Source organism: Astatotilapia calliptera, chromosome 5 (assembly GCF_900246225.1).
Source record: "Astatotilapia calliptera chromosome 5, fAstCal1.2, whole genome shotgun sequence".
Lineage (NCBI taxonomy): Eukaryota > Metazoa > Chordata > Actinopteri > Cichliformes > Cichlidae > Astatotilapia > Astatotilapia calliptera.
Window position 1 is genome coordinate 34,634,942 of NC_039306.1, and position 25,222 is coordinate 34,660,163.

A 25,222-nucleotide genomic window follows, 5' to 3' on the forward strand; every position below is an offset into this window, starting at 1 on the left:
TAATGACGTCACAGTGGGAGAGTAAAACTGAACACGATGAACACAGAAACGCCAGACCTCTTCACAATAAAACAGGAAACAGAGTGAGATATAGACATGACAACCTGAACTTGACAACATAAGCCACAGACATGAAATACATGAAAAGCAGGGGAGACTTAACATGGTGGAAGCACGAGGGGGAAATAATAACTAGAAACACTTAAGCATGATAACAAATGAACTTAGGAACCTGAAGGGCTTACATAAACTAAAACATCAAAAATGAACTAAAACTCAAAACACTGGGTCATAAGACCCAGGATCGTGACACTCTCTGTGTCTTAGTGGGAAGAATTATTTCTTTAGTGGACACTGAAACCTTCGTAGGCTGGAAAACATGAAACTCTCTCCTGCTGTTGAAGGAAGAATGCTTAAAGAATGGGGTGCTGCTTGTGCTGAAGGTGCATTCGATTTGCACTAAGCTGCAGTATTCTTTGGGGATGAACATGTTGTACAATATCACCACACTACACACAACTTTGAGGGGAACTAAAGGAATTTAATATTACGCTGGGACAAAGCTGAGACACTTGCAAGAGACAGAGTTTAAAAGAATAGTTAAAATCAAAGCAGCCGATGAAGAGTTATTCTCTCAGTCTCTAAAATAACTTCAGCCCAGAAACAGTGCAATTCCCATAATGTGATATAACTCACATTGTGAGCAGTGCTGGGTTACTCCAGTAATGCGATAAGTCAATTATTACATATCACTCATTGTGTAGCACAACAGGGAAACAACTGAGGAACTTATGATGATTAACATGTCCAACAATGAAGCCGCTTTCTCAGCTGGAGAAAGACAGACGGCCGACTCTAGGTTGGGAATCAGTAATTGCTTCAAGTGAAGAAGTTCATGTATCTGTTGTTTGGAAGTGGGAGAAGAGAAGAGTAGGAATTGGCAGAGTGGATTGTAAAGCTGTTGTATACTGGTTGGTCTGTGTTCCCATCCTCACCTATGGCCACAAGCTGCAGGTAGAGATCCAAACAGTTGATTTGGCAAATACTAACTTTAAGAACTTGAATTTAGTCAAAAGTGATATCAAAGCTCACTTAACTTCAGGTAAGGCAAAAAGGAGAAACCCAGTTTATTAAGGTAAATAAAAGAAATATAATGTCTGTATGTAATGTAATGTCTCATAGTACTCTAAAAATAATATGTTATGTAGACGAGTCCTTCAAACTCAATCTTTTTATTTTTAAAAACGCAGTTCACTAATGGAAGGGTATTACAGGCAGAATAGTACTTCTGGCCATTTAAAGTTATCTAAGTGTTATTCTCACATTGCTCAGAATAGAAAATAGTGTTATAACTCACGGGGACTAACAGCAAAACAGACACAAGGTAATTTAACAGCACTAAATGTGTGTTCAGCAAACACCAGAGAATGTATTTCTACCGACGCCCGCTTGCGTTCAGATGAATGTAACTGGGACAGAACATTCACAGAAATCTATAAATATTCCCACAGCTCCAGTGACAGGCATTGTGGTTATTTATAAATCCCATTCAGCTGAATGTGCCGAACGCTGCGTCACAAATCCCAAACAATCACACAGATGCAAAGAGTGATCTGCAACTCCCCACCACAAGCGTCAGCGCCATGCAGAAAATTGAACACATTTTTAATTACAAACAAAACAATAGATGCTTCCAAGACAGAGCGGAGACGGCGGCTCCACAATCAGGCAGTGTAGTTGCAGAGACAACTAAATCCCCAAGCGCTATTGTGAGTGACTTCAACACAGCTAGCCGGAAATAAAAAACAAAAAACAAAAAAACATTTATTCGAGTAGATGTGTGACAATGTGTGGTGCAGCAGAGATAAAGCAGAATAGAAACATGAGTAAGCAACAGGTTTAACGATGTAGGGCAGCAATTTAGGAGGGGACGGACGCATCAGTACGAAAGTCGACATCAAAGTGAGCCTGGATGAAATGAAGACGCAGCTGACTGAGTGGGGTAAGGCTAACTTTGCCTGCATGCCAATCACACACACACGCAGCCACTCCCACCGCAACTTCAGAGGCACCGAGGAGCACAGCCATTTGTCAAGGGTATTGTAGCTTAACTAAACCAGCCGCTCACTTAACATCTCAGCACAGCATAACAAAATTAATATTTTGTAGCATCAGGCAGTCTGTCATGAATTAAGCAACTTAGCATCTGATGGGAGGATTGTTGCCTTATAACAGAAACAAAAGCACAAAAAGACAAGACTATTTCTTACCTCACCAAGCTAAAGACATAAAAACATAGCATGCATTGCAAACTTGATTTTTTTGCTATTCAAATGACCTCCAGTTGAGATGAAACACTTACTACATTAAGTTAAATATAAAATAGAAAACACTTAAACCAGGGCAGATTGTAAAGATGCTAAAATATAATCTCATTTCACTAGCAATTACTGACTATTATACAGTGGCTTGCAAAAGTATTCGGCCCCCTTGAACTTTCGCACATTTTGTCACATTACAGCCACAAACATGAATCAATTTTATTGGAATTCCACGTGAAAGACCAACACAAAGTGGTGCACACGTGAGAAGAGGAACGAAAATCATACATGATTCCAAACATTTTTTACAAATAAATAACTGAAAAGTGGGTGTGCGTAATTATTCAACCTCCTGAGTCAATACTTTGTAGAACCACCCTTTGCTGCAATTCCAGCTGCCAGTCTTTTAGGGTCTGTCTCTACCAGCTTTGCACATCTACAGACTGAAATCCTTGCCCATTCTTCTTTGCAAAACAGCTCCAGCTCAGTCAGATTAGATGGACAGCGTTTGTGAACAGCAGTTTTCAGATCTTGCCACAGATTCTCGATTGGATTTAGATCTGGACTTTGACTGGGCCATTCTAACACATGGATATGTTTTGTTTTAAACCACTCCATTGTTGCCCTGGCTTTATGTTTAGGGACGTTGTCCTGCTGGAAGGGGAACCTCCGCCCCAGTCTCAAGTCTTTTGCAGACTCCAAGAGGTTTTCTTCCAAGATTGCTCTATATTTGGCTCCATCCATCTTCCCATCAACTCTGACCAGCTTCCTGTCCCTGCTGAAGAGAAGCGTGATGCTGCCACCACCATATTTGACAGTGGGGATGGTGTGTTCAGAGTGATGTGCAGTGTTAGTTTTCTGCCACACATAGCGTTTTGCATTTTAGCCAAAAAGTTCCATTTTAGTCTCATCTGACCAGAGCAGCTTCTTCCACATGTTTGCTGTGTCCCCACATGGCTTGTGGCAAACTGCAAACGGGACTTCTTATGGTTTTCTGTTAACAATGGCTTTCTTCTTGCCACTCTTCCATAAAGGCCAACTTTCTGCAGTGCACGACTAATACCGGTAGTTGTCCTATGGACAGATTCCCCCACCTGAGCTGAAGATCTCTGCAGCTCGTCCAGAGTCACCATGGGCCTCTTGGCTGCATTTCTGATCAGCGCTCTCCTTGTTCGGCCTGTGAGTTTAGGTGGACAGCCTTGTCTTGGTAGGTTTGCAGTTGTGCCATACTCCTTCCATTTCTGAATGATTGCTTGAACAGTGCTCCGTGGGATGTTCAGGGCTTGGGAAATCTTTTTGTAGCCTAAGCCTGCTTTAAATTTCTCAATAACTTTATCCCTGACCTGTCTGGTGTCTAAATCCAATCGAGAATCTGTGGCAAGATCTGAAAACTGCTGTTCACAAACGCTGTCCATCTAATCTGACTGAGCTGGAGCTGTTTTGCAAAGAAGAATGGGCAAAGATCAGAACGGTTATGTTTTAGCAAGTAAAAACAATTATGTTGTTACTTGCGTTACAAAGGTTCTTCAGTTATCTGTGCGGCAGGCAGAACGAAAGGAAAAAAATAAATCAGACAAATGTGTATTTATCTTCCTGCGCACTCGAGCTACAATCAGCTGATTTGAGTTCATGTGCAGGAGGAGGAAAATAGTGGAGCGATCTACAGCAGGTCGAGGCAGATGGCCCCGCCCCTCCCTGAGCCTGGTTCTGCTGGAGGTTTCTTCCTGTTAAAACTGAGTTTTTCCTTCCCACTGTCACCAAGGTGCTTGCTCATAAGGGGTCATGATTGTTGGGCTTTTCTCTGTATGTATTATTGTAGGGTCTCCTTTGCAATACAGGGAGTGCAGAATTATTAGGCAAATGAGTATTTTGTCCACATCATCCTCTTCATGCATGTTGTCTTACTCCAAGCTGTATAGGCTGGAAAGCCTACTACCAATTAAGCATATTAGGTGATGTGCATCTCTGTAATGAGAAGGGGTGTGGTCTAATGACATCAACACCCTATATCAGGTGTGCATAATTATTAGGCAACGTCCTTTCCTTTGGCAAAATGGGTCAAAAGAAGGACTTGACAGGCTCAGAAAAGTCAAAAATAGTGAGATATCTTGCAGAGGGATGCAGCAGTCTCAAAATTGCAAAGCTTCTGAAGCGTGATCATCGAACAATCAAGCGTTTCATTCAAAATAGTCAACAGGGTCGCAAGAAGCGTGTGGAAAAACCAAGGCGCAAAATAACTGCCCATGAACTGAGAAAAGTCAAGCGTGCAGCTGCCAAGATGTCACTTGCCACCAGTTTGTCCATATTTCAGAGCTGCAACATCACTGGAGTGCCCAAAAGCACAAGGTGTGCAATACTCAGAGACATGGCCAAGGTAAGAAAGGCTGAAAGACGACCACCACTGAACAAGACACACAAGCTGAAACGTCAAGACTGGGCCAAGAAATATCTCAAGACTGGTTTTTCTAAGGTTTTATGGACTGATGAAATGAGAGTGAGTCTTGATGGGCCAGATGGATGGGCCCGTGGCTGGATTGGTAAAGGGCAGAGAGCTCCAGTCTGACTCAGACGCCAGCAAGGTGGAGGTGGAGTACTGGTTTGGGCTGGTATCATCAAAGATGAGCTTGTGGGGCCTTTTCGGGTTGAGGATGGAGTCAAGCTCAACTCCCAGTCCTACTGCCAGTTTCTGGAAGACACCTTCTTCAAGCAGTGGTACAGGAAGAAGTCTGCATCCTTCAAGAAAAACATGATTTTCATGCAGGACAATGCTCCATCACACGCGTCCAAGTACTCCACAGCGTGGCTGGCAAGAAAGGGTATAAAAGAAGAAAAACTAATGACATGGCCTCCTTGTTCACCTGATCTGAACCCCATTGAGAACCTGTGGTCCATCATCAAATGTGAGATTTACAAGGAGGGAAAACAGTACACCTCTCTGAACAGTGTCTGGGAGGCTGTGGTTGCTGCTGCACGCAATGTTGATGGTGAACAGATCAAAACACTGACAGAATCCATGGATGGCAGGCTTTTGAGTGTCCTTGCAAAGAAAGGTGGCTATATTGGTCGCTGATTTGTTTTTGTTTTGAATGTCAGAAATGTATATTTGTGAATGTGGAGATGTTATATTGGTGTCACTGGTAAAAATAATTGAAATGGGTATATATTTGTTTTTTGTTAAGTTGCCTAATAATTATGCACAGTAATAGTCACCTGCACACACAGATATCCCCCTAAAATAGCTAAAACTAAAAACAAACTAAAAACTACTTCCAAAAACATTCAGCTTTGATATTAATGAGTTTTTTGGGTTCATTGAGAACATGGTTGTTGTTCAATAATAAAATTATTCCTCAAAAATACAACTTGGCTAATAATTCTGCACTCCCTGTATAAAGCGCATTGAGGCGACTGTTGTTGTGATTTGGCGCTGTAGAAATAAAACTGAATTGAAATTGAACTGTAACAAAATCAATGCCGGGTCAGGTTTGTAGCCTCCATTTCTATCTGTTCATGTTTCTGCAGTGATGATCGCTTTGAAGTTTCTTTGGGTATGTTATAAGCTTAGCTTTGTGTTGCTGGCCGTGTGTTCATACAGTAAAAGAAAGCTTGTATGTGTGTCCTCATTAGGACAGGGATGTGTGTTGGTGTGTGGAACTGTAGTTTATATTGTTAACTGGTAATTAGGTGACGGTGCACTTCCGGTAAGACATGTTCAGAGTAACGAGAAAGTAATGCCGAGTAGTGTAAGAAATTACTTTCTCTGCACTCTTAGAAAGGATGTGTTAAAAAATGACACAAAAAATGTTTTATTACACTATTAACACATTTTGTGTAAATTTTAACATAACATGTGTAAGAAAATGTGTAAACATTGAAAAAATGTGTAAAATGCTTAACACACTTGATGTGTTGCACAGTTTAACACATTTTGTGTGTTATTTTCAGAATCTAACAACAGGACCTAAAATTAGCAGCTCAGTAATTTGATGCTAGCCCTGTGTTTAGTGAAATAAATTGTAGATTAACAATGTATTATAACTATATTAACTGAATAAATAAAATGTTTAGTTATTGTTTGTTTTCCTTAATCCTTTCCTCATTACTTTCAACAAATAAAACATTTTATAATGTAATGTGGACCAAGGTGTATGGTGTACTAAAATTCTGAAAGAGGATTAATTTTTTATTTCTCAATATGTATGGCATACCAATTAATGGCCATGGCTATACTACAAGCATAAGTATCCACAAAGAACAGGCTTAATTTTGACCGTAACATGTGAATACAATTGAAGCAAAAGTAGAAAATGAAATGAGTAAGAACACACATGCTTAAAATTGAAACAAATTCTGCCCAGCAACATGACATACCGGCGGCGGGAAGGGGGCGCTATCTTTCGCGCCAATGAGACAAAAGGAGACAAAGATGGAGGTTACGTCGCCTAGTATGTTGTCAGACCTTACAGTAAGTATCATTTACCAGTTTATCTTAATGTACTGAAAATAGCTCTTTGGTCTTGGCCATGGCGGAGTTTGGAGTCTGACTGTTTGAGGCTGTGGACAGGTGTCTTTTATACAGATGATGAGTTCAAACAGGTGCCATTCATACAGGTAACGAGTGGGGGACAGAAAAGCTTCTTACAGAAGACGTTACAGGTCTGTGAGAGCCAGAGATTTTCCTTGTTTGAGGTGACCAAATACTTATTTTCCACCCTGATTTACCAATAAATTCTTTACAAATCCTACCATGTGGATTCATGGATTTTTTTTTCACATTCTGTCTCTCACAGTTGAAGTGTACCTCTGGTGCAAATTACTGACCTCTGTCATCCTTTTAAGTGGGGGAACTTGCACAATCGGTGGCTGACTAAATACTTTTTTGCCCCACTGTACCTAGCTAACCTTAGTGTAACAGTCTTGCTAACATATCCTACTCTTAATTTTATTATTAGTTCTTGGATTTCGTGCCATACTCCATTAGAGTTAATGTGTTTTGGTAGTATTTTTATGTATTACTTTATTCATGTATTTATCTATTTACTTTATTTATGTATTAGAGTATTCAGAAATTGCTCTTAGAACCAGTGTGGTAGTTGGCTAGCGGCTCCGACAGGCATTATGTTGTCTATGAGCAACGCCAGAGTCAGCACCTAACCGTAGCAGTGTTGAGTAAAATGACAATATTGTCGTTAGCTCTGAATATAGCAAATGTAGTTATCACCGCGACCATTCGTTTACTAGCAGAGAATAGGAATAAAGACTGAGTAACTTTAACATGAAATATACCTCATATTGACAGAGATAATTATTTTTTCAAGCAGTTAAAGCAGTTTTTGCATCTAGTATGATTAACTAAAGTATGTGCACATTCTTTTTTAAGGCTTATTGCTGGAAACATGCTCTGATATAGTTTCTTTTTTATGCAGAACTTCTGAGGAAGTAATAGTCAGTGTTATTTAAAAAACCAAACAACAGCAACTTGACCATGCAAATTATCTTACTTATTTAGCCATGTGTTTCATTTTTTCAGCACACATATGACAACTTAGAATCTGTCAAAGTCCTTGTAACCACTTTGATAGATGAGAAAGAAATTTGTAAAAAAAAAAAATTCTTATTGTCAGCAGTGCCACAGACATCAGACATCACTATTAGTCAGGATCAGATTTATTCACCAAGTAGCAACTAGAAGATAAAATCAATTTATTTATTATTCAGAATTTCTTTTAGTCATTGCGTTATAATCACGTAGTTAAGAAACCGCCTTCTTCTGCTGCAGCTTTTTGAGTAAACTCGTGCTTTTATGCTCTGTGGAAATTTGCTGTCATGACTTTGAAGATTATTGCAGAGAGGTAAAGTGTCTGGTGTTGCCTTTACACAGTCTACCATTACCACAGAAGAACAAAGTCAACCCCTGAAGTCACTCAGGAAAGCCCCACAGATTCTTAAGGAGTATGAAACCTGTCGGTGCCATCGAGGAGGCTCCTTGTGAAGACTTGCATTGGGGATTTGGTGGAGAGGTGTGGTTAGTAAGTATCGCACTTTACTGTACTTTGTTAAAATTTTGCAATGAATGTTTTCCTTTAAAAATGTTGAAGTGCACAGAAGTAAAAAAGTTTACCTTTGTTTTCCAGTTACCCTCTTAGTGCAGAGAAGCTAACTGTAGCAAAAAGCATCCTCACCACTTTTCCACCCTTAAGTGGCAGGACAGGGGGAAGGATTTGTAAGTAAATTTAGCATTTTAATAATGTAAATTCCACTACATACTGTAAATTGCACTTGTTCCCACTTACTGTGTATCGTTTAACCTTTATCTAATTATTTATTAGAGCTTTTTTTCTCAGTTAAAATTGCTCAGCTGTTACCCATATACCTCTGTCCTTTCTTCCTCAGGAGCATTATTATGATCCAGTCTCTCATTGTGGATTCCTAGAGACTAAACTGCGCAACCTTAGACGGAATCTCGACCAGGGGCAGAGACATTATAAGAAGCGAAAAGTGACAGATGACTGTGGTGAAGACAAGAAGCTCAGGCGAGAGGATGGGAATACCAGCAGCACAGATGAGTGGGTCACCCAAGTTATTGCGGCCCTCAGCTGAGAACCTTCCAATTATCATGTCAGGCATGGAGGAAACATACACCAGTCTCAGAGCCTGGAATATTCGGAGAGTACCCACGGTTTTTGGACATGCCAAGTCTGGTAAGTTGCTTGGTTCTCTGGTAATGGTTTATGTACTCCTTCTCCACTCAGTTGTGTTTTGCATACAAAGTATGTAACAGGAGTCGATACATTTGGAGGTATGTTTATGAGCTCCTAGTGAATATTTTGAAAGTTTTATAACTTCAGAGTTTGATCATTACTCCCTGCGCACTGATTACAATGAGCATCACTTTTCACATGGTCCAAAATCTTAGTCGTACCACCAAATGACTATCTAATAGTAGGGACATCAAATGACAATGCAGAAAGTGCTGCTCGTGGAAGTGAAAACCCTACAAAAAATCACCTAAATCTGTATGAAACTCTGCTTTCAGCAGCACTATTTTCAACAAAAAAGCTCTACAGGACAAACCGCAGATAGACAACATAAGAGATTGTCTGCTAGAAAGTTGAACATCAGCTAAAAAGTCCTAATTTTTTCTCAGGGTCTGATGGGACCCAAATCATAGCTAAAATTAAGGAATAATGGACTTGTATTCAAATACCACTCCAAGTAAATTGTTGTTTCACTGTGTAGGTAAGCTTGATGTGGAATGGGTAACAGAAATGTGATACTGTAAAGTTTGATTTTAGCCATACAGCTACCAAATGGACAGAATGTACTTTTGATTTAATGTATTTAATGCTTCATTTTAAACTTAAACACTTCTTTTATTTCCGTAGGCTGGACTTGGAGTTTGGCAATTTTACAGGAGGAAAGGTGGATCTCTTTTTGCGAAAATGGGAAGCCAGTATCATTCCGAAGCTCAAATCAGTAGCTGCCCTGGAAACAAGAACCCCCCCGCCATGTGTTAACACACCTACTCCCACCAGTTGGTGCCAGTCGTTGCAGCCTTTTTTGCACTGGTATGTATTCAGTAAAGTTCTCACGGTATTTACCTGAGGAAAGCATTTGTCTACACCTCACTGAATACTATCTTTATCTTCCCCCATCTCCAAGCCTGGAACAAGTATTGCATCGCTTTGCAGTGATCCTGAAGCATCATCCACAACACACCAACCCCAGCTGATATGCATCGGTGATCTAAAGAGGGCAACCAGGCAGTACATCATTGTTGCTAAGAATGACAGAGTAACCATTTCTCTGAATGATGGCCTGACGTATGCTGTGGATAAGCTTTTCAAACTGTACTGGGTATGTAACTTGTCCTATCCAGCACCACTTGGCTCCGTCTTCACCTTCTTTGAGTTTGTCTATGACCTGCCGCTGTCCACCCAAAGGAAAACCAAAGTACTGGAGCTGATTGCACAGATTAAAGGATGCAAGTAAAATGTTCACCTGTCCAAAATGTAGAGAGTCTCTGTTCACAGAGGTGAGAAACCTCATTTGGCATCTTTGTCAAATACACTGCTTATCAGGACTGACCATTTTTATGCCTATGCAGTGGAAAGGTCAGACAATATGAACTGATTGGCTGAAATTTTTGATTTTTGTATTTAAACCCAAGGTACAAAATTGTATAACCTGGATGCTATATTCGCCAAAATGTATGTTTTTCTGTTTGCATGCAACTGCACATTTGTTAAATGTTGACAATTTGTTGAAGATGACAATTGTTACCTTTAAAAATTTTAATTCATGTATTGTCTGGATTATATCAGAACATTATATATATATATTGAAAAAATTGAAAAATTGAAAAAAGGGCAATCATATATATGATTGCCCTTTTTTCAATTTTTTTTGACATTTTAACGATCTAGAGAGATAGAAAGCTAGTCAGATATGAATTTTGTTTGATTTTGTAAAGTAAAAATTGTGATATAGCTTTGGCTAAAATTGAATTTAAAACATTTTAATTGAAAAGATTCTGACAGTTGTTGTTCATTCAGTTTGTAATGATTTATAATATGCCAAATAAAAAATGGAATTCAATAAGTGTATAATATATACCCATCTTTTTTCTCCTTTTTTAAAAAAAATTGAAATGTACACATTTTAACACATCTTTGTGTCAAAATAACACATCTTTGTGTTTACATTTTTTAACACAGAAGATGTGTTAAAGGAGCAGACACATTAATTGTGTTAAAACTGACACATGTGTTGTCCCTGATCTGATGCAGCACATGTGTTAAAATTTAACACATGATGTGTCAATTTTAACACATCCCTTCTAAGAGTGTGGTGAGCAATTAACAAATAGTGCACAACCATCACTATCACCAACCACACATTTAGATGGTTTGGTATTGTTTGTTACAGTATTCTGTGATTCTCACCACATACTTCATAATAGTAGGGTTGAGACTAAATCACCAACAAAATTTGACCTGGTGTTACAAAGGCCCTACTTGAAAATCACAGAATCTAGAGGCACTAATTTACAGTTTCGATTAGCTTGTAAATAGTCTGTTTTTTTAGAACAGGAACAACTTCCTATGATTCTCATTGTTTTTCACATTTTTTTTGATGCAAAGAACTTAGTTTCTTCACTAGCTAATGGAAATATTGGAACACTTTTAATGCAATCAGCACATTATGTTCACGGTGTATAGTGCACACACGCACACACACAAATAAATAAATAAAAAAACACATCAGGCTTCAATGAATCAAAATGGATGCTGACTCGTGCATATGTTGCGATGATAAGAGCAGAGCACAAAGTGAGAAAATGAATCTTAACCTAGACCAGGCATACTCTTTTGTTGGATCTCTGCTTGAAGGCCATACATAATAAAAACATGACGCCATCACCAGTTCATCAGCAGTTCTCAGTGTAAACGGGTTTTACATTGATAAAACCCTACAGAGGGACATCAGGTTCCAACTGTGCCTTCTGGAGAGTGCAGATAGAAGAGAAGGAAAAGATGAAGTGGATACTGAGGTTTACAGAAAACCATTTACACAGATCACTACCTGCTGTCAGATTCACATCATCTGATGGAGCTCAAACTGGAAGTAATCTGGACGCACCTCCACTGGCAGTGACCGTATCAACAAAAATAACAGTTGCCTAAAACTCAAGTAACATCCAGCTTTGCAAGCCTGGAGTTACACTCACTGAGCTTTCATTAAAAAGCATCCAAAAGGAGCTGGAGAAAAATAAACAAGACAAAGCAGACCATAGTGAGACACGAACATATTGTCTTTCAGTATGTGGCTCTGTGGATTTGGGCTTTTTCCCAAATGCAAAATTACTATGTTTTTTTTTTTTTTCAGAATTGGCAATATGCTGAGATAAAGCCTGGCTAAACATTACCAAGGAGGGGACACCTGCACATTAGTGAGTCTGAACAGAACACCCACAAACAAATGCAATTCTAGCCAGACATTTGCACTAATGAACACAATCCAGCACATTTACAGCTGCAAGGTCTCAAATAAAAGAGCAAACTGAAGCTGGTGGTCAGTCGTGCTGACCCATGGACCCTTCAGTTCCCCTAAGCTAAGCTTCTCCTATTGACTCAGATGCAGTTCATACAGGTTGTACATCAAGTTTCCCCAAATTTTATATCAGAAATGATTAAAAAAAATGCTATTCTACATAGAAGTAAATTCAGGAACAAAGATTGGGAACATGTTGATGATGTATCCTGTACTTTGGGGCATGTACCAGTTTTGCATTCAATGAAATCATTTCCCTTTTCCTTCTTTGAATTTCTTCCTTGGCTAGATAAATGTAGTCGTTGGCTGCGTGCGCTCAGGTGTTTGGAGCTGACCAATAGGAGCAGCTTTAGCAGGTAAGTTTGCAGGACGTGTTGCTGATCTGAACTGTGGAGCAAAACCGGTTCGAGGGCTGAGGTAAGAATATCAGGCACACTGAGAAGAGCAGGTCTGTCTTAGATTCCTATTTTAAGCATAATTTCGAGAACACAGCTTTGGCCATCTTTGTTGAAATTCAGTACTGTGTGTTCTGCACTACACAGTATGAAAGCAGTTCTCTGTGTGATTTCACAGTTTGAATCGTAATAATCTTTTATTAAACAATTTCAGTTTTATTATTATTTGCTTGAAAATGCAATAATGGAGAGGAAAGAGCAGAATCACAGCGATTCTGCAAGACTACCAAAGTCCAAAAGAAGGGAGTAATCTTATCTCTAGCTGTTACCTTTTCCTGCTGCTGACACCCTTAATCTTATTTCCACCAAATATAAAAGCCAATAATCTGTCTCTAAAGCCGATCCACTATATGGCTGCATTTTGCTTCACAGTGTGATTTCTACCTGCAGCAGTGTGTCACCATGTCTCTCTGTAATTTTAACATAATTGCATTCATTACCCAGTCTGCACACCTACGTCTTATTGTAAGCTCCAGCTTGACCCAAACTTCATTTGGAGCACAACTCCCTGGGCAATTGTAATTGATGTGCACTTGCTCTTCGTGTTCCTCGGCAAACACTTGTTAATAGAGCAGGACAGCTCAAGACCTCGCTGTAATCACAAGTGTTTAGCGCTCATTCTTTGTACTCACTTCATCACCATGCCTAATTAGAATCAATAAACATGGTGAGCAAACATTAATCATCAGGGCTTTCGCTATTTCCTTTTACAGACCAAAGCCCAGAGGGTGAGGTGTCTTAACCTCATCTTTGCCACCGTCCCACAAACCTGCCTTTAGAACCGCTCTCGAGCACAGTGCTGGATATTCCATAGATATAGCTAGGGTGCTGTCAGGAATAAAAACCCTTTGAAATTGCCATGAAGCTTTTGAAGCCCGTGTCCCACTGCTCAGCTCGCTGAGGGTTTTCATCTCTCCCCATCTCTCCTCATTTGCAGAGCTCTCAGGGCCTCACTGAGCAGCTGTAATGAACTCCAAGGGAAAAAAAATGAAAAGAATCCATAGAGGGGAGGACTGTAATGGACAGCCAGTCAGTCATGCACTGTATATGCTGGAGGTTGCTTTATGCAAACAAGCTGCTTGTAATAATCTACAAATCTGTTTTAGAACAGCAGGGTTTGTTACTCATTTTCAAACATATTGTTCAATACTGAAGGGGAGAGGCATCGGAAAGGGGAGATGCGTACCCTCTTTATCCTGCAAAGGAATGCACTACCCCACTAAGCTTCAGCTTCGCAGCTCTGGTCGTAATGGGTGTTGTTCATTTTTTATCTGAGCGGATTTGAGGAGGCCACCCATAAGCTAGCTCACAACAGGCGATGGAAGCTTTCACCAGCAAACGGAAATGAGTGACAAACACTGAAAAGCAGAATGGGGAATGGGAAGATCAGAAATGAGGTGTTTTATCAGGCTGATAAAAACTGTATGGACTACCACCAGGACAGAAACAGCTGTAATGGAGACAGACTGTCAGAAAATGGTCTTACAAATTCTTGGGCTGATGAATAGTTAAAAAAACAAAAGCAAAACCCTTCAATTTACCCAAAAGATGCAGACTTCCATTTGCGACAGGGGTAACTCCTTCTACATGGAGGGGCAAAAAGGTTTAGAGGGATCTCAGAGACTTCTACGGGCAATGAGGCGTGCCGCCTGCAACATAAAAAGAGAGAGGCATGTTGAAGTGGTTCATAATGCACATTTTGTGAAGTTCAAGAAATTATAGCAGCACATTTTCACTCAGAACCAGACAGCAAGTGATGCATGGGCGATGACATGTTGCAGCATGAACTGTGGTGTACTGTATAGCAAGAAGGGCAGCCGGCTCACTCCCGCCAAGCTGAATGTTGTGCTTGGCAGAAAGAGAGATTACTTCAGTCCACTGCCTGCAGCATTTTAATGCCTTCGAATCAGAGCTGAGAACTCGCATATATGCACAGTGGGCTGAATCAGCACACAGAGCTCTGAGCCAGGTAGAGAGCAGAGAGAGGAAGAGGAGGAGGAGGAGGGAGGCAGGAGCTGAGGCGTGATCGAAATGTACCAGGCTGAGAGTAACGTGAGACGATACCAGAGGACAGGAAGGAAGAAGACGACAAGAGGAAGCGGTTCAATTACTCTCTATTATCTACACTGTTAGCATCAATGACCTTCATAGCTCCAATCTGAAGTGTCAGTTACTGTCTATAGTAATTACCAACTTTGTCATATTTTAAGAAAATTATTTAAAGGTGCTGCACGTAATACAGAAACCCGAGGAGTTGTGAAGTGTCGTATTTAAATTAGAATCACTTTCATATCCACTGTACAAAGTCATCATCTGTGGCTATTTTCTCCAAGAACATCTTTGTACGTCTTGCATAAACCCGCTGTATCGCTCTCACACACACACACACACACACACACACACACACACACACACACACACACACACACACACACACACACACACACACACACACACACACACCAAGCTGCTCATTTTATAAATAAATGATGATTGTTTCAGTTCTTTTCAGGAGCCTGTGCCTAAAGTACAGAGGAGGAAGTTCACCTTCAGGATTTCTAACCCGTGTAAAAGATGAACAGATCCACTGTGGCATCATGCATTGCTTAATGAAATCCTGTCGTTAAGCCACGAGCTGAGTGGCTTTTTTGGCTGTCACCATCTTCGAGTTTTCACACCACACATGACAAGCAAGGTTTGGATCAGACGGGGAAACTCTGACGGAAGATTTAAAACTAGCAACTGAGACCATAAAATCATCAAGAAAGTGTTTGCTTAGATTACTTATCTCTTTCTAAATGTAACCAGGCAGGTTTTGATTCCTAAACTAAACCAAAATGTGTCTGAAAAGTAAAATGAACAAAAAACAACAACTCACCAGCAAAATCTATATATAATAAATCATGATAACCTCACATTTTACACAAGACATGAACTCCAGTCTTCTCTCTGGCCCATTTGTCTGCTATGTTTTCCTCCCCATGTGGGTGTTAATGCTAACATGTTTCTTTAAGTCATCGTAACAAGCAAACTACTCAGTACCTAAACGTTTGACCTGGTTTACAAAAAATGCAAAAATGTGGCAATACTTTGCTTAATTTATATTACATTACAATATATTAGCTGGGATGTATTTATGAAAGGACAGGCTAACCTATATGGAAAAGCTAGATATAAATCTCATAAAGTTTGTATCTGTCTTGTGTGAAACTTGTATGAAAAGCATATAAGAGTGAAAACAGATATAAGATCCCTTGAAAAATTATATAAATGAAACTTGTATGTTTTGGATACTTACTAAAACAATATATGAAAGTAATGAGAAAGTGGCCACTTTCATGAGTAAATCATGTAAGTTTTTACTATTTCTTTTCCATATGGGAAATACTGCCAATCCCTAATAAGTCAAAAGTCTGATATTTCTCTGAGGTACATGTAACGACTCAGTTGAATTGGGCAGATTGAGATCATGTTCTCATAACTGAAATAGGATTTTGAAATTGGTGGGTTGAAATAAAAAAAATTCTGAAATCCACCAAGCAACGATGACATCATAGAGCGAGGACACTTGGGCGGCATGGTGTTGTGCGGATTAGCACAATCATCTTAACAACAGTGTTCTCTCTGTGCTTGTTTCTTTTACATGCAGCTCTGGTGTGCATGTTAGATTAACTGGGGATTCTAAATTATTCGTAGGTGTGGATGCAAAACAGATAAAGTGCTGTTTGATTATATAATGTGGCCTGAAGTATAGAGCACTCTGAATGGCCAGTCACACTAGAAAAGTGTTATTTACATGTCTTTCATTTCAAAGAGCATACACTTGTTCATAGAGCATGTTGTTCACAAAATGTTTTTGTGCAAATAACCTCGCAGGATCCCAGAGAGTCAAGTCAAGGCTTTGCTAAACAACGAGGAGTGAGGAGGCAAGGTGGGATCAGGAACCAGCCATCGGGGCGAATACTATACTGCCCATAAATAAACCAGCTCTCCCCTCGGTGTCTAATTGCTGCACCTAGCTGAGAAATGGAAGCAGTAGACACTTGTCATTGAATCCCTTACAGTGAGGACTGATGCCAACTGGTCCACTAGATAATGTGCTGCTATCGGATGCTGAGGACGTGCTGGTCAGCTGACAGTACTGAGCCTGTTCACACTGTACGCTCACAAGTCCTGACCTCCAAACGTAGCAAATGTACTTTCAAGGGAGGTTTACCTCACAGAGGGATTTTAAAGACTTTCCCAAGTTCTGAGAATAAAATGTGCTATGTTCTTTTTTTTTTTAAAGTCCTTGCAAAGTCATTCTTTGGGGACTGATATTTTCCTGTCTCTCTACCCTGTGTGATACTCCCACATGCATCAATCACACAGAAACAGAGCATTTTCTGGTGTCAGAAGAGCTCTGTAAGCAGCAGTGCAAACGCAGAACTGATGCTTAAATGGAATGCAGCAAATTAGATTGGGCTTGATGAACTTGTAAACCTTTGAGCTTAGGCAGAATTAACTTCAAGAGGTATTTCTGTAAGGCTGATACATAGACAAGCATAAAAAATTGCTTTGATCAGCTTGATATAAGCACAAGACTGTATGTGAGGAATACCAATAATGGTTTAACATGGAAAGGATGACGATTTTCAATAGGATTCCTAAATAAAGCTAAATAAATATTTGTCTTGATGCATGCTCAATCATCCAGGTAAGCAAATCTCCCAAAATTGATTCTGTTCATCTGGACGTAGTGTTTCATCATCATCCAAGTGACTTCTTCAGTCTCAGCTGACTGCAGGTTCCCCCAACCTTATAAACAGTACATTTGCGCAATGACTGAAACTAGCACCACTGAATGAACAATGGGCTGGGAGGTCAGTTCCTTGATCATTAATATGATCATAAACAGATATTCCACTGTGGTAGATTCCTACACATCTAACTTAGAAAACAGTCAGCTTCTGCAAATCTCCCTACAGGGAAGGAGGCAACCTTGTTCATTCACTGAGATCAGCAGCACACTTTCCAGTTGGAGAGTTAAAAAATGACTCTGTAATGTTTTACAGTATCATGAACTGCAAGTTCTAACTTGTGAATGATGCAGTGAGGGTTGATCTTCTTTTTTTTTTTAATGCAGCTGCACCGTCACACAAAGGCATCAAACTGTGCACATAATTTCTTCAAAGCTTTGCAGCAAGAGTTTCTGCATGATGTCTCAGGCAGAGACCCTGGTGCAAAGCTGCAATTCAATAAGATGAAATACCCAGCTGCACATGTCACTATTGTTGGGAATTCTGAGGTCAATTATGCAGTATTCCAACGTTCTGAATCCGGTTTGTCTTTTATTTAGGTGTCACTCTGAAATGTTAGTGCTTTGGCTTAATGCAAAGCTGGAACATCCATACACACAGAGCACTGAAAGTGAAAGTTTGTCATTTGACTGATGTTTGTGGTGTAGATCGTTTCAAGATACCGGGCTGAAAAATAGTTGTTTAATGATTTGAAACACTTAAGTATAACAGATATCTGAAAAACTAAGAAATCAAATGCTTCCTTACTTCAGTGTACATATACACAGTGCTTAACAACTTTATCAGGAGAAAACACATAGAAATGTGTCAAAAACTTGTTTGGAAATACAATTTAATATTAATTTTTTAGACTTAAATTTGAGCTGGCACATCAGAATCATCTGAGAACTCAGAAATGAATCAAGGACAGCATTCAAAGCTAATATTTTTTATAGTCCCAATTCAAAGCATTCTCATTATTCTAATAAGCAGATAATTTCTGGTTTGACAGTGTTCAGTCTGATGTGTCCTCTTCACCTTGGTGAAAAAAGTAAAAGTAAATGTAAATCTTCTGAAGGCACCGCACTTGTGATTGGAAGACCCTGTGTAAAATGTAAAGCAGCACAGTAGTGTGCTGTGTGGATAAACATGCCCTACAGGACAAATGGGTTGTGGTCTTCTGTGACCTGGAGCTGCCAGTAATAATCTGCCAGTAATAATCTCTCCTCCGTGGAGGTTAAGTCCTGGAGGAAGATTTCCCACTGCCTCCCACATAAGCCTTCTGTTATCACAGGAATGCAGGTTCTGCAATCGCTAAACACTTCCTCCCAAAACCTGTAAACTACAAAGTCTTACAAAGTGCTTTCAAGGACTAATTGAGTGCAGTAATTGGGGGATATGCTAGATAATCATTTACAGACCCACACAAACATAATCAATACATACATACACTGGTTCAGATTTGAGGAAAGACCCACCGCTATCAACACCTCCTCAAAATACCACATGTCTAAGTTTAGAATTGCAAAATAATACAGAGGTACTGTTAAAGTGATAGGTCATTTTTTTCACACTATTATCAGACACTAAATAAGCCAGCTCTGGTGTTACAGTACGAATGGTAGTGTCAGGAGAGTTTTTCATTACACTATATTGCTATACTGCTATCATCGAATATACAAAATGACAAGCTTATCCAAGTTAACAGCAATGAAATTTTTTGGGGAGGGAGATTCCTTCCTCCTGTTTCAATCAGTGCTAGTTTATTTTTTATCCTCAGTAGGAATAAAATTTCCCAAAACACCAGAAACTGATTGACAATATTAAACAGTCTAAAATGAAAAGAACAACCAAATCATAAAATGACTGTCAGCTTCATTCAACTTTTAAATTCACATTAAGCCAAAGCTTGATGTGAATGTTACTGTTTTAGAGTGAAAAAAATCCCCGAACTCCTAGAAATATTCCTACTGTGCCAACCACATGCCTAATCTTTGACACCAGAATTCCCTGCAAATGTAAAATCTTCAGCTTATTCTTTCATTTTATTAAATTGTAGCTATGCACTGGGCTGCTCCCTGCAGCATCCTGCAGTTATAAGAAGCACCTCTGGAGAAACTACAAACACGGGTTGTTGGCTTTACAAACAGTAGTGCTGCTGCGGCGCCGGGTCCATATAGTGGAGTAGGCACGCTCCAATGTGAAAATATCAACCATAACCATAACCAATTATTCACTTGATCATTCAGAAATGAGAACTTAGAGTCCAAGAATTTGTAGAAGAAATTTACAGAGCTTACAGAGATGTTTTCACACATTATTAACTCAAACTGGAAGTCAGTCTAAATCTGACATGTAGATGTCTACTGTGGCAGAATATTTATTTATTCGTTCATAAATTATATAAGTACAAAGTGAGGTTGAACATCACTGCCTACTATGTAAGGGTTGGTTGCTGGCTGCTGTCATCTGTCATAAAGAAGTAAAATGAGATAATCAGACGTGTTTTGTTATACTCACTGTCGTAGCATATAATGGTGAATAGACTGTAAAATAATGAAATAATGTTTTTGTAAAAGTTAAAAGTTATCTAAATTCTGTGGACCCCTAAACTGTTTAACATCAGGCAAATAAAGACATAACTGGGAAAAAACTCAATGAATCAATTGGTCAATGAAATCTCTATGATATTGGTGAATCTAATAATAACAATATATAATGGACAGGTTAAAGTTGCCTGAAATGATTCAATTCAATTCAATTTTATTTATATAGCACCAAATCACAACAAAAGTCGCCTCAAGGCGCTTCATTGACACAGAGAAAAACCCAACAATCATATGACCCCCTATGAGCAAGCACTTTGGCGACAGTGGGAAGGAAAAACTCCCTTTTAAAAGGAAGAAACCTCCGGCAGAACCAGGCTCAGGGAGGGGCGGGGCCATCTGCTGCGACCGGTTGGGGTGAGAGAAGGAAGACAGGATAAAAGACATGCTGTGGAAGAGAGACAGAGGTTAATAACAGATATGATTCAATGCAGAGAGGTCTGTTAATACATAGTGAGTGAGAAAGGTGACTGAAAAGGAAAAACTCAATGCATCATGGGAATCCCCCGGCAGCCTACGTCTATTGCAGCATAACTAAGGGAGGATTCAGGGTCACCTGATCCAGCCCTAACTATATGCTTTAGCAAAAAGGAAAGTTTTAAGCCTAATCTTGAAAGTAGAGATAGTGTCTGTCTCCCGAATCCAAACTGGAAGCTGGTTCCACAGAAGAGGGGCCTGAAAACTGAAGGCTCTGCCTCCCATTCTACTTTTAAATACTCTAGGAACAACAAGTAGGCCTGCAGAGCGAGAGCGAAGTGCTCTAATAGGGTGATATGGTACTACAAGGTCATTAAGATAAGATGGGGCCTGATTATTTAAGACCTTGTATGTGAGGAGCAGGATTTTGAATTCAATTCTGGATTTAACAGGAAGCCAATGAAGGGAAGCCAAAACAGGAGAAATCTGCTCTCTCTTTCTAGTCCCTGTCAGGACTCTTGCTGCAGCATTTTGGATTAGCTGAAGGCTTTTCAGTGAGGTTTTTGGACATCCTGATAATAATGAGTTACAGTAGTCCAGCCTGGAAGTAATAAATGCATGAACTAGTTTTTCAGCGTCACTCTGAGACAGGATATTTCTAATTTTAGAGATGTTGCGCAAATGGAAGAAAGCAGTCTTACATATTTGTTTAATATGTGCTTTGAAGGACATGTCCTGGTCAAAAATGACTCCAAGGTTCCTCACAGTGTTACTGGAGGCCAAGGTAATGCCATCCAGAGTAAGAATCTGGTTAGATACCATATTTCTAAGCTTTCCAGGGCCGAGTACAATAACCTCAGTTTTATCTGAATTAAGAAGCAGAAAGTTAGCGGCCACCCAGGTCTTTATGTCTTTAAGACATTCCTGCAGTTTAACTAATTGGTGTGTGTTATCTGACTTCATGGACAGATAGAGCTGGGTGTCATCTGCATAGCAGTGTAAATGTATGCTATGTCTTCTAATGATGCTGCCTAAGGGAAGCATGTATAATGTAAACAGAATTGGTCCTAGCACTGAACCCTGTGGAACTCCATAATTAACCTCAGTGTGTGAAGAGGACTCTCTATTTACATGCACAAACTGGAGTCTATTAGATAGATATGATACAAACCACTGCAGTACCTGTAATACCTACAGCATGTTCTAATCGCTCTAATAGGATATTATGGTCGACAGTATCGAATGCTGCACTAAGGTCTAGCAGGACAAGCACAGAGATGAGTCCACTGTCAGAGGCCATAAGAAGATCATTTGTAACCTTCACTAAAGCTGTTTCTGTGCTGTGCTGAGCTCTGAAACCTGACTGAAACTGTTCAAATAAACCATTCCTCTGCAGATGATCTGTTAGCTGTTTGACAACTACTCTTTCAAGGATGTTTGATATAAAGGAAGGTTGGAGATTGGCCTATAATTAGCTAAGACTGCTGGGTCTAGAGATGCTTTTTGAGTAAAGGTTTAACTACAGCCAGCTTGAAGGCCTGTGGTACATAGCTGATTATTAGAGACAGGTTGATCATATCTAAGATCGAAGAATTAATTAATGGCAGGACTTCTTTGAGCAGTTTTGTAGGAATGGGGTCTAAAAGACACGTTGATGGCTTGGAGGAAGTAATTATTGAAGTTAACTCAGAAAGATCAATTGGAGAAAAAGAGTCTAACTTAACATCAATGGTACTAAGAGTAGCTGTAGATAATATTACATCTGTGGGATGATTACTGGTAATTTTTTCTCTAATGATAAAAATTTTATTTGTGAAGAAGTTCATGAAGTCATTACTAGTTAACGTTAAAGGGATGGTTGGCTCAACAGAGCTCTGACTTTTTGTCAGCCTGGCTACAGAGCTGAAGAGAAACCTGGGGTTGTTCTTATTTTCTTCAATCAGTGATGAATAGTAAGATGTTCTGGCTTTGCGGAGGGCTTTCTTATAAAGCAGCAAACTATTTCTCCAGGCTAAATGATGATCCTCTAAATTTGTGACACGCCATTTCCTCTCCAGATTACGAGTCATCAGAATCAGAATCAGAATACTTTATTGATCCCTGGGGGAAATTATTTTTTGTTACTGCTTTAGGCTACGTGTTTGAGAATTATACCACGGAGTCTGGTACTTCTGATTAGAGACCTTAGTTTTCACTGGAGCTACAGTATCCAGAGTCGTATGTAGTGAGGAGGTGAAATTATTAACAAGATAATCGACCTCTGTTGGAGCAGCGTTCAGATAGCTGCTCTGCTCTGTGTTGGTACAGGGCATTGAAGATGATAACAGTGGGTGGATTATATTCTTAAACTTAGTTACAGCGCTTTCAGAAAGACATCTACTGTGATAAAGTCTACTCTCCACCGCTGTGTAATCAATTATTGTAAATGTAAATGTTATCAGGAAATGATCAGACAGGAGAGGGTTTTCAGGAAACACTGTTAAATGTTCAGTTTCTACGCCATATGTTAAAACAAGATCTAGAGTGTGATTAAAGTGGTGGGTGGGTTCTTTTACATTTTGAGAGAAACCAATTGAGTCTAATAACAGATTAAATGCCATGTTGAGGCTGTCATTTTTAGCATCTACATGGATGTTAAAATCACCCACAATAATTATTTTATCTGAGGTCAGAACTAAATTAGATATAAAGTCTGAGAAATCAGACAGAAACTCTGTGTAAGGCCCGGGTGGACGATAGATGATAACAAGTAAGACTGGTTTCTGAGTTTCACAGCTGGGGTGGACAATGTTAAGCATCAGGCTTTCAAATGAATTAAAAGTCTGTCTTGGTCTTTCATTAATTAATAGGCTGGTGTGAAAAATTGCTGCCACACCGCCCCCTCGGCCTGTGCTTCGAGGTTTCTGGTAGTTAGAATGACTCGGGGGTGTTGATTCATTTAAACTAACATAATCATCCTGCTGCAACCAGGTTTCTGTAAGGCAGAGTAAATCAATTTGTTGATCAATTATTAAGTCATGTACTAACAGAGACTTGGAGGAGAGAGACCTAATATTTAATAATCCAGATTTCACTGTTTTACTCTTTGGTTCAGATGTGGATACTGTATTGTTCTTTCTTTGTAATTGTTTATGTTTAAGTCGTTTGTTGCTGGTTTTTAGCTTGTTTTTTGTCTGTTTGGGAGTTGACACAGTCTCTATGGAGATGGGTTTTTGGGGGGGTAGCAGGAGGAGAGAAGCTGCAGAGAGGCGTGTAAGACTGCAACTCTGCTTCCTGGTCCCAACTCTGGATAGTCATATTTTGGGGGGTTTAATAAATTTGTCCATATTTCTAGAAATGAGAGCTGCTCCATCCAAAGTGGGATGGATGCCGTCTCTCCTAACAAGACCAGGTTTCCTCCAGAAGGTTTGCCAATTATCTATGAAGCCCACATCGTTTCTGGGACACCACTCAGACAGCCAGCAATTTAAGGAGAACATGCGGCTAAACATGTCACTCCTGGTCTGATTGGGGAGGGGACCAGAGAAAACTACAGAGTCCGACATTGTTTTAGCAAAGTTGCACACCGATTCAATATTGATTTTAGTGACCTCCGATTGGCGTAACCGGGTGTCATTACTGCCGACGAGAATTATGATTTTACTGAATTTACGTTTACCCTTAGCCAGCAGTTTTAAATTTCCTTCAATGTTGCCTGCTCTGGCCCCTGGAAGACAATTGACTATGGTTGCCGGTGTCTCTAGCTTCACATGTCTGAGAACAGAATCACCAATTACCAGAGTTTGACCCCCGGCGGGTGTGTCGCCGAGTGGGGAAAAACGGTTAGACACATGAACGGGTTGGTGGTGTACCTGGGGCTTCTGTTTAGGACTATGCTTCCTCCTCAACGTGACCCAGCCGCCCTCTTTCCCCAGCTGCTTGGGGTCTGCCGGGGAACAGCTAGCGGGGCCTATGCTATCTTCGGCTGCACCAGCTACAGGGGCCTGACTAGCTACAGGTGAATGAAGGGTGCAAAGCCGAGTCTCCAATTCAGTAATCCTGGCCTCCAGAGCTGCAAATATGCTACATTTGTTACAGATATCATTACTGCTAAAGGAGGCCGAGGAGTAACTAAACATCTGACACAATGAGCAAGAAAGTGCAGGAGGGACAGGTGAAGTAGCCATGGTGCTAATGAGTCGGCTACGAGCTAAGCTAAGCTAGCGAAACAGTACAGACAGTGAGTGAATACTTAGGCTATAAATTAGGTAGTGAGTACACAGAAAGTGTGCTTCGGATGAAGCACGTGAAAATTATACTATGAAAGAAGAATGTATTTAAAAGTTGTTAATTAAATTGCTAAGCAAATAAGCTACTCAGAAACACCACTGTGTTTGAGCAGGAACAGGAAGTGATACTCTACCACAGAGCGAGCAAACACCAAGTGACAGCGCCAAATGATCTGGAACAGTGTTCTGCCACCTTCAGTCAATGAGCAAAAAAACTGACACACATTTGATGTATATTACTGTAATGATCTTTTTTTCATGATGGCATGGAGATACTTTGCTCAGAGATAAAGATAAATAAATAAAAGCATCTCATGACCCACT

At 39.9% G+C, this 25,222-nt stretch overlaps 1 protein-coding gene and 1 long non-coding RNA gene across 7 annotated transcripts in view; one reads left to right on the plus strand and one right to left on the minus strand.

Annotated features, from left to right (window-relative positions):
* The window catches only part of iqsec1b (IQ motif and Sec7 domain ArfGEF 1b), a 248,642-nt gene that overhangs the window by 147,106 nt on the left and 76,314 nt on the right, over positions 1–25,222 (minus strand). For 4 of the 6 annotated variants that reach the window (XM_026169057.1, XM_026169056.1, XM_026169046.1 and 1 more), the window contains one exon: positions 14,371–14,478. The exons of the other annotated variants lie outside the window; for them this stretch is intronic. In XM_026169057.1, the coding sequence (XP_026024842.1) occupies positions 14,371–14,478 (108 nt within the window). The remainder of the gene's footprint in view (positions 1–14,370; positions 14,479–25,222) is intronic. 6 annotated transcript variants of the gene reach the window in all.
* Positions 6,478–10,652, plus strand: LOC113023019 (uncharacterized). Its single transcript, XR_003272486.1, has 6 exons — positions 6,478–6,786; positions 8,203–8,350; positions 8,456–8,544; positions 8,715–9,022; positions 9,707–9,889; positions 9,984–10,652. It is a non-coding gene; the product is annotated as an uncharacterized LOC113023019 (long non-coding RNA).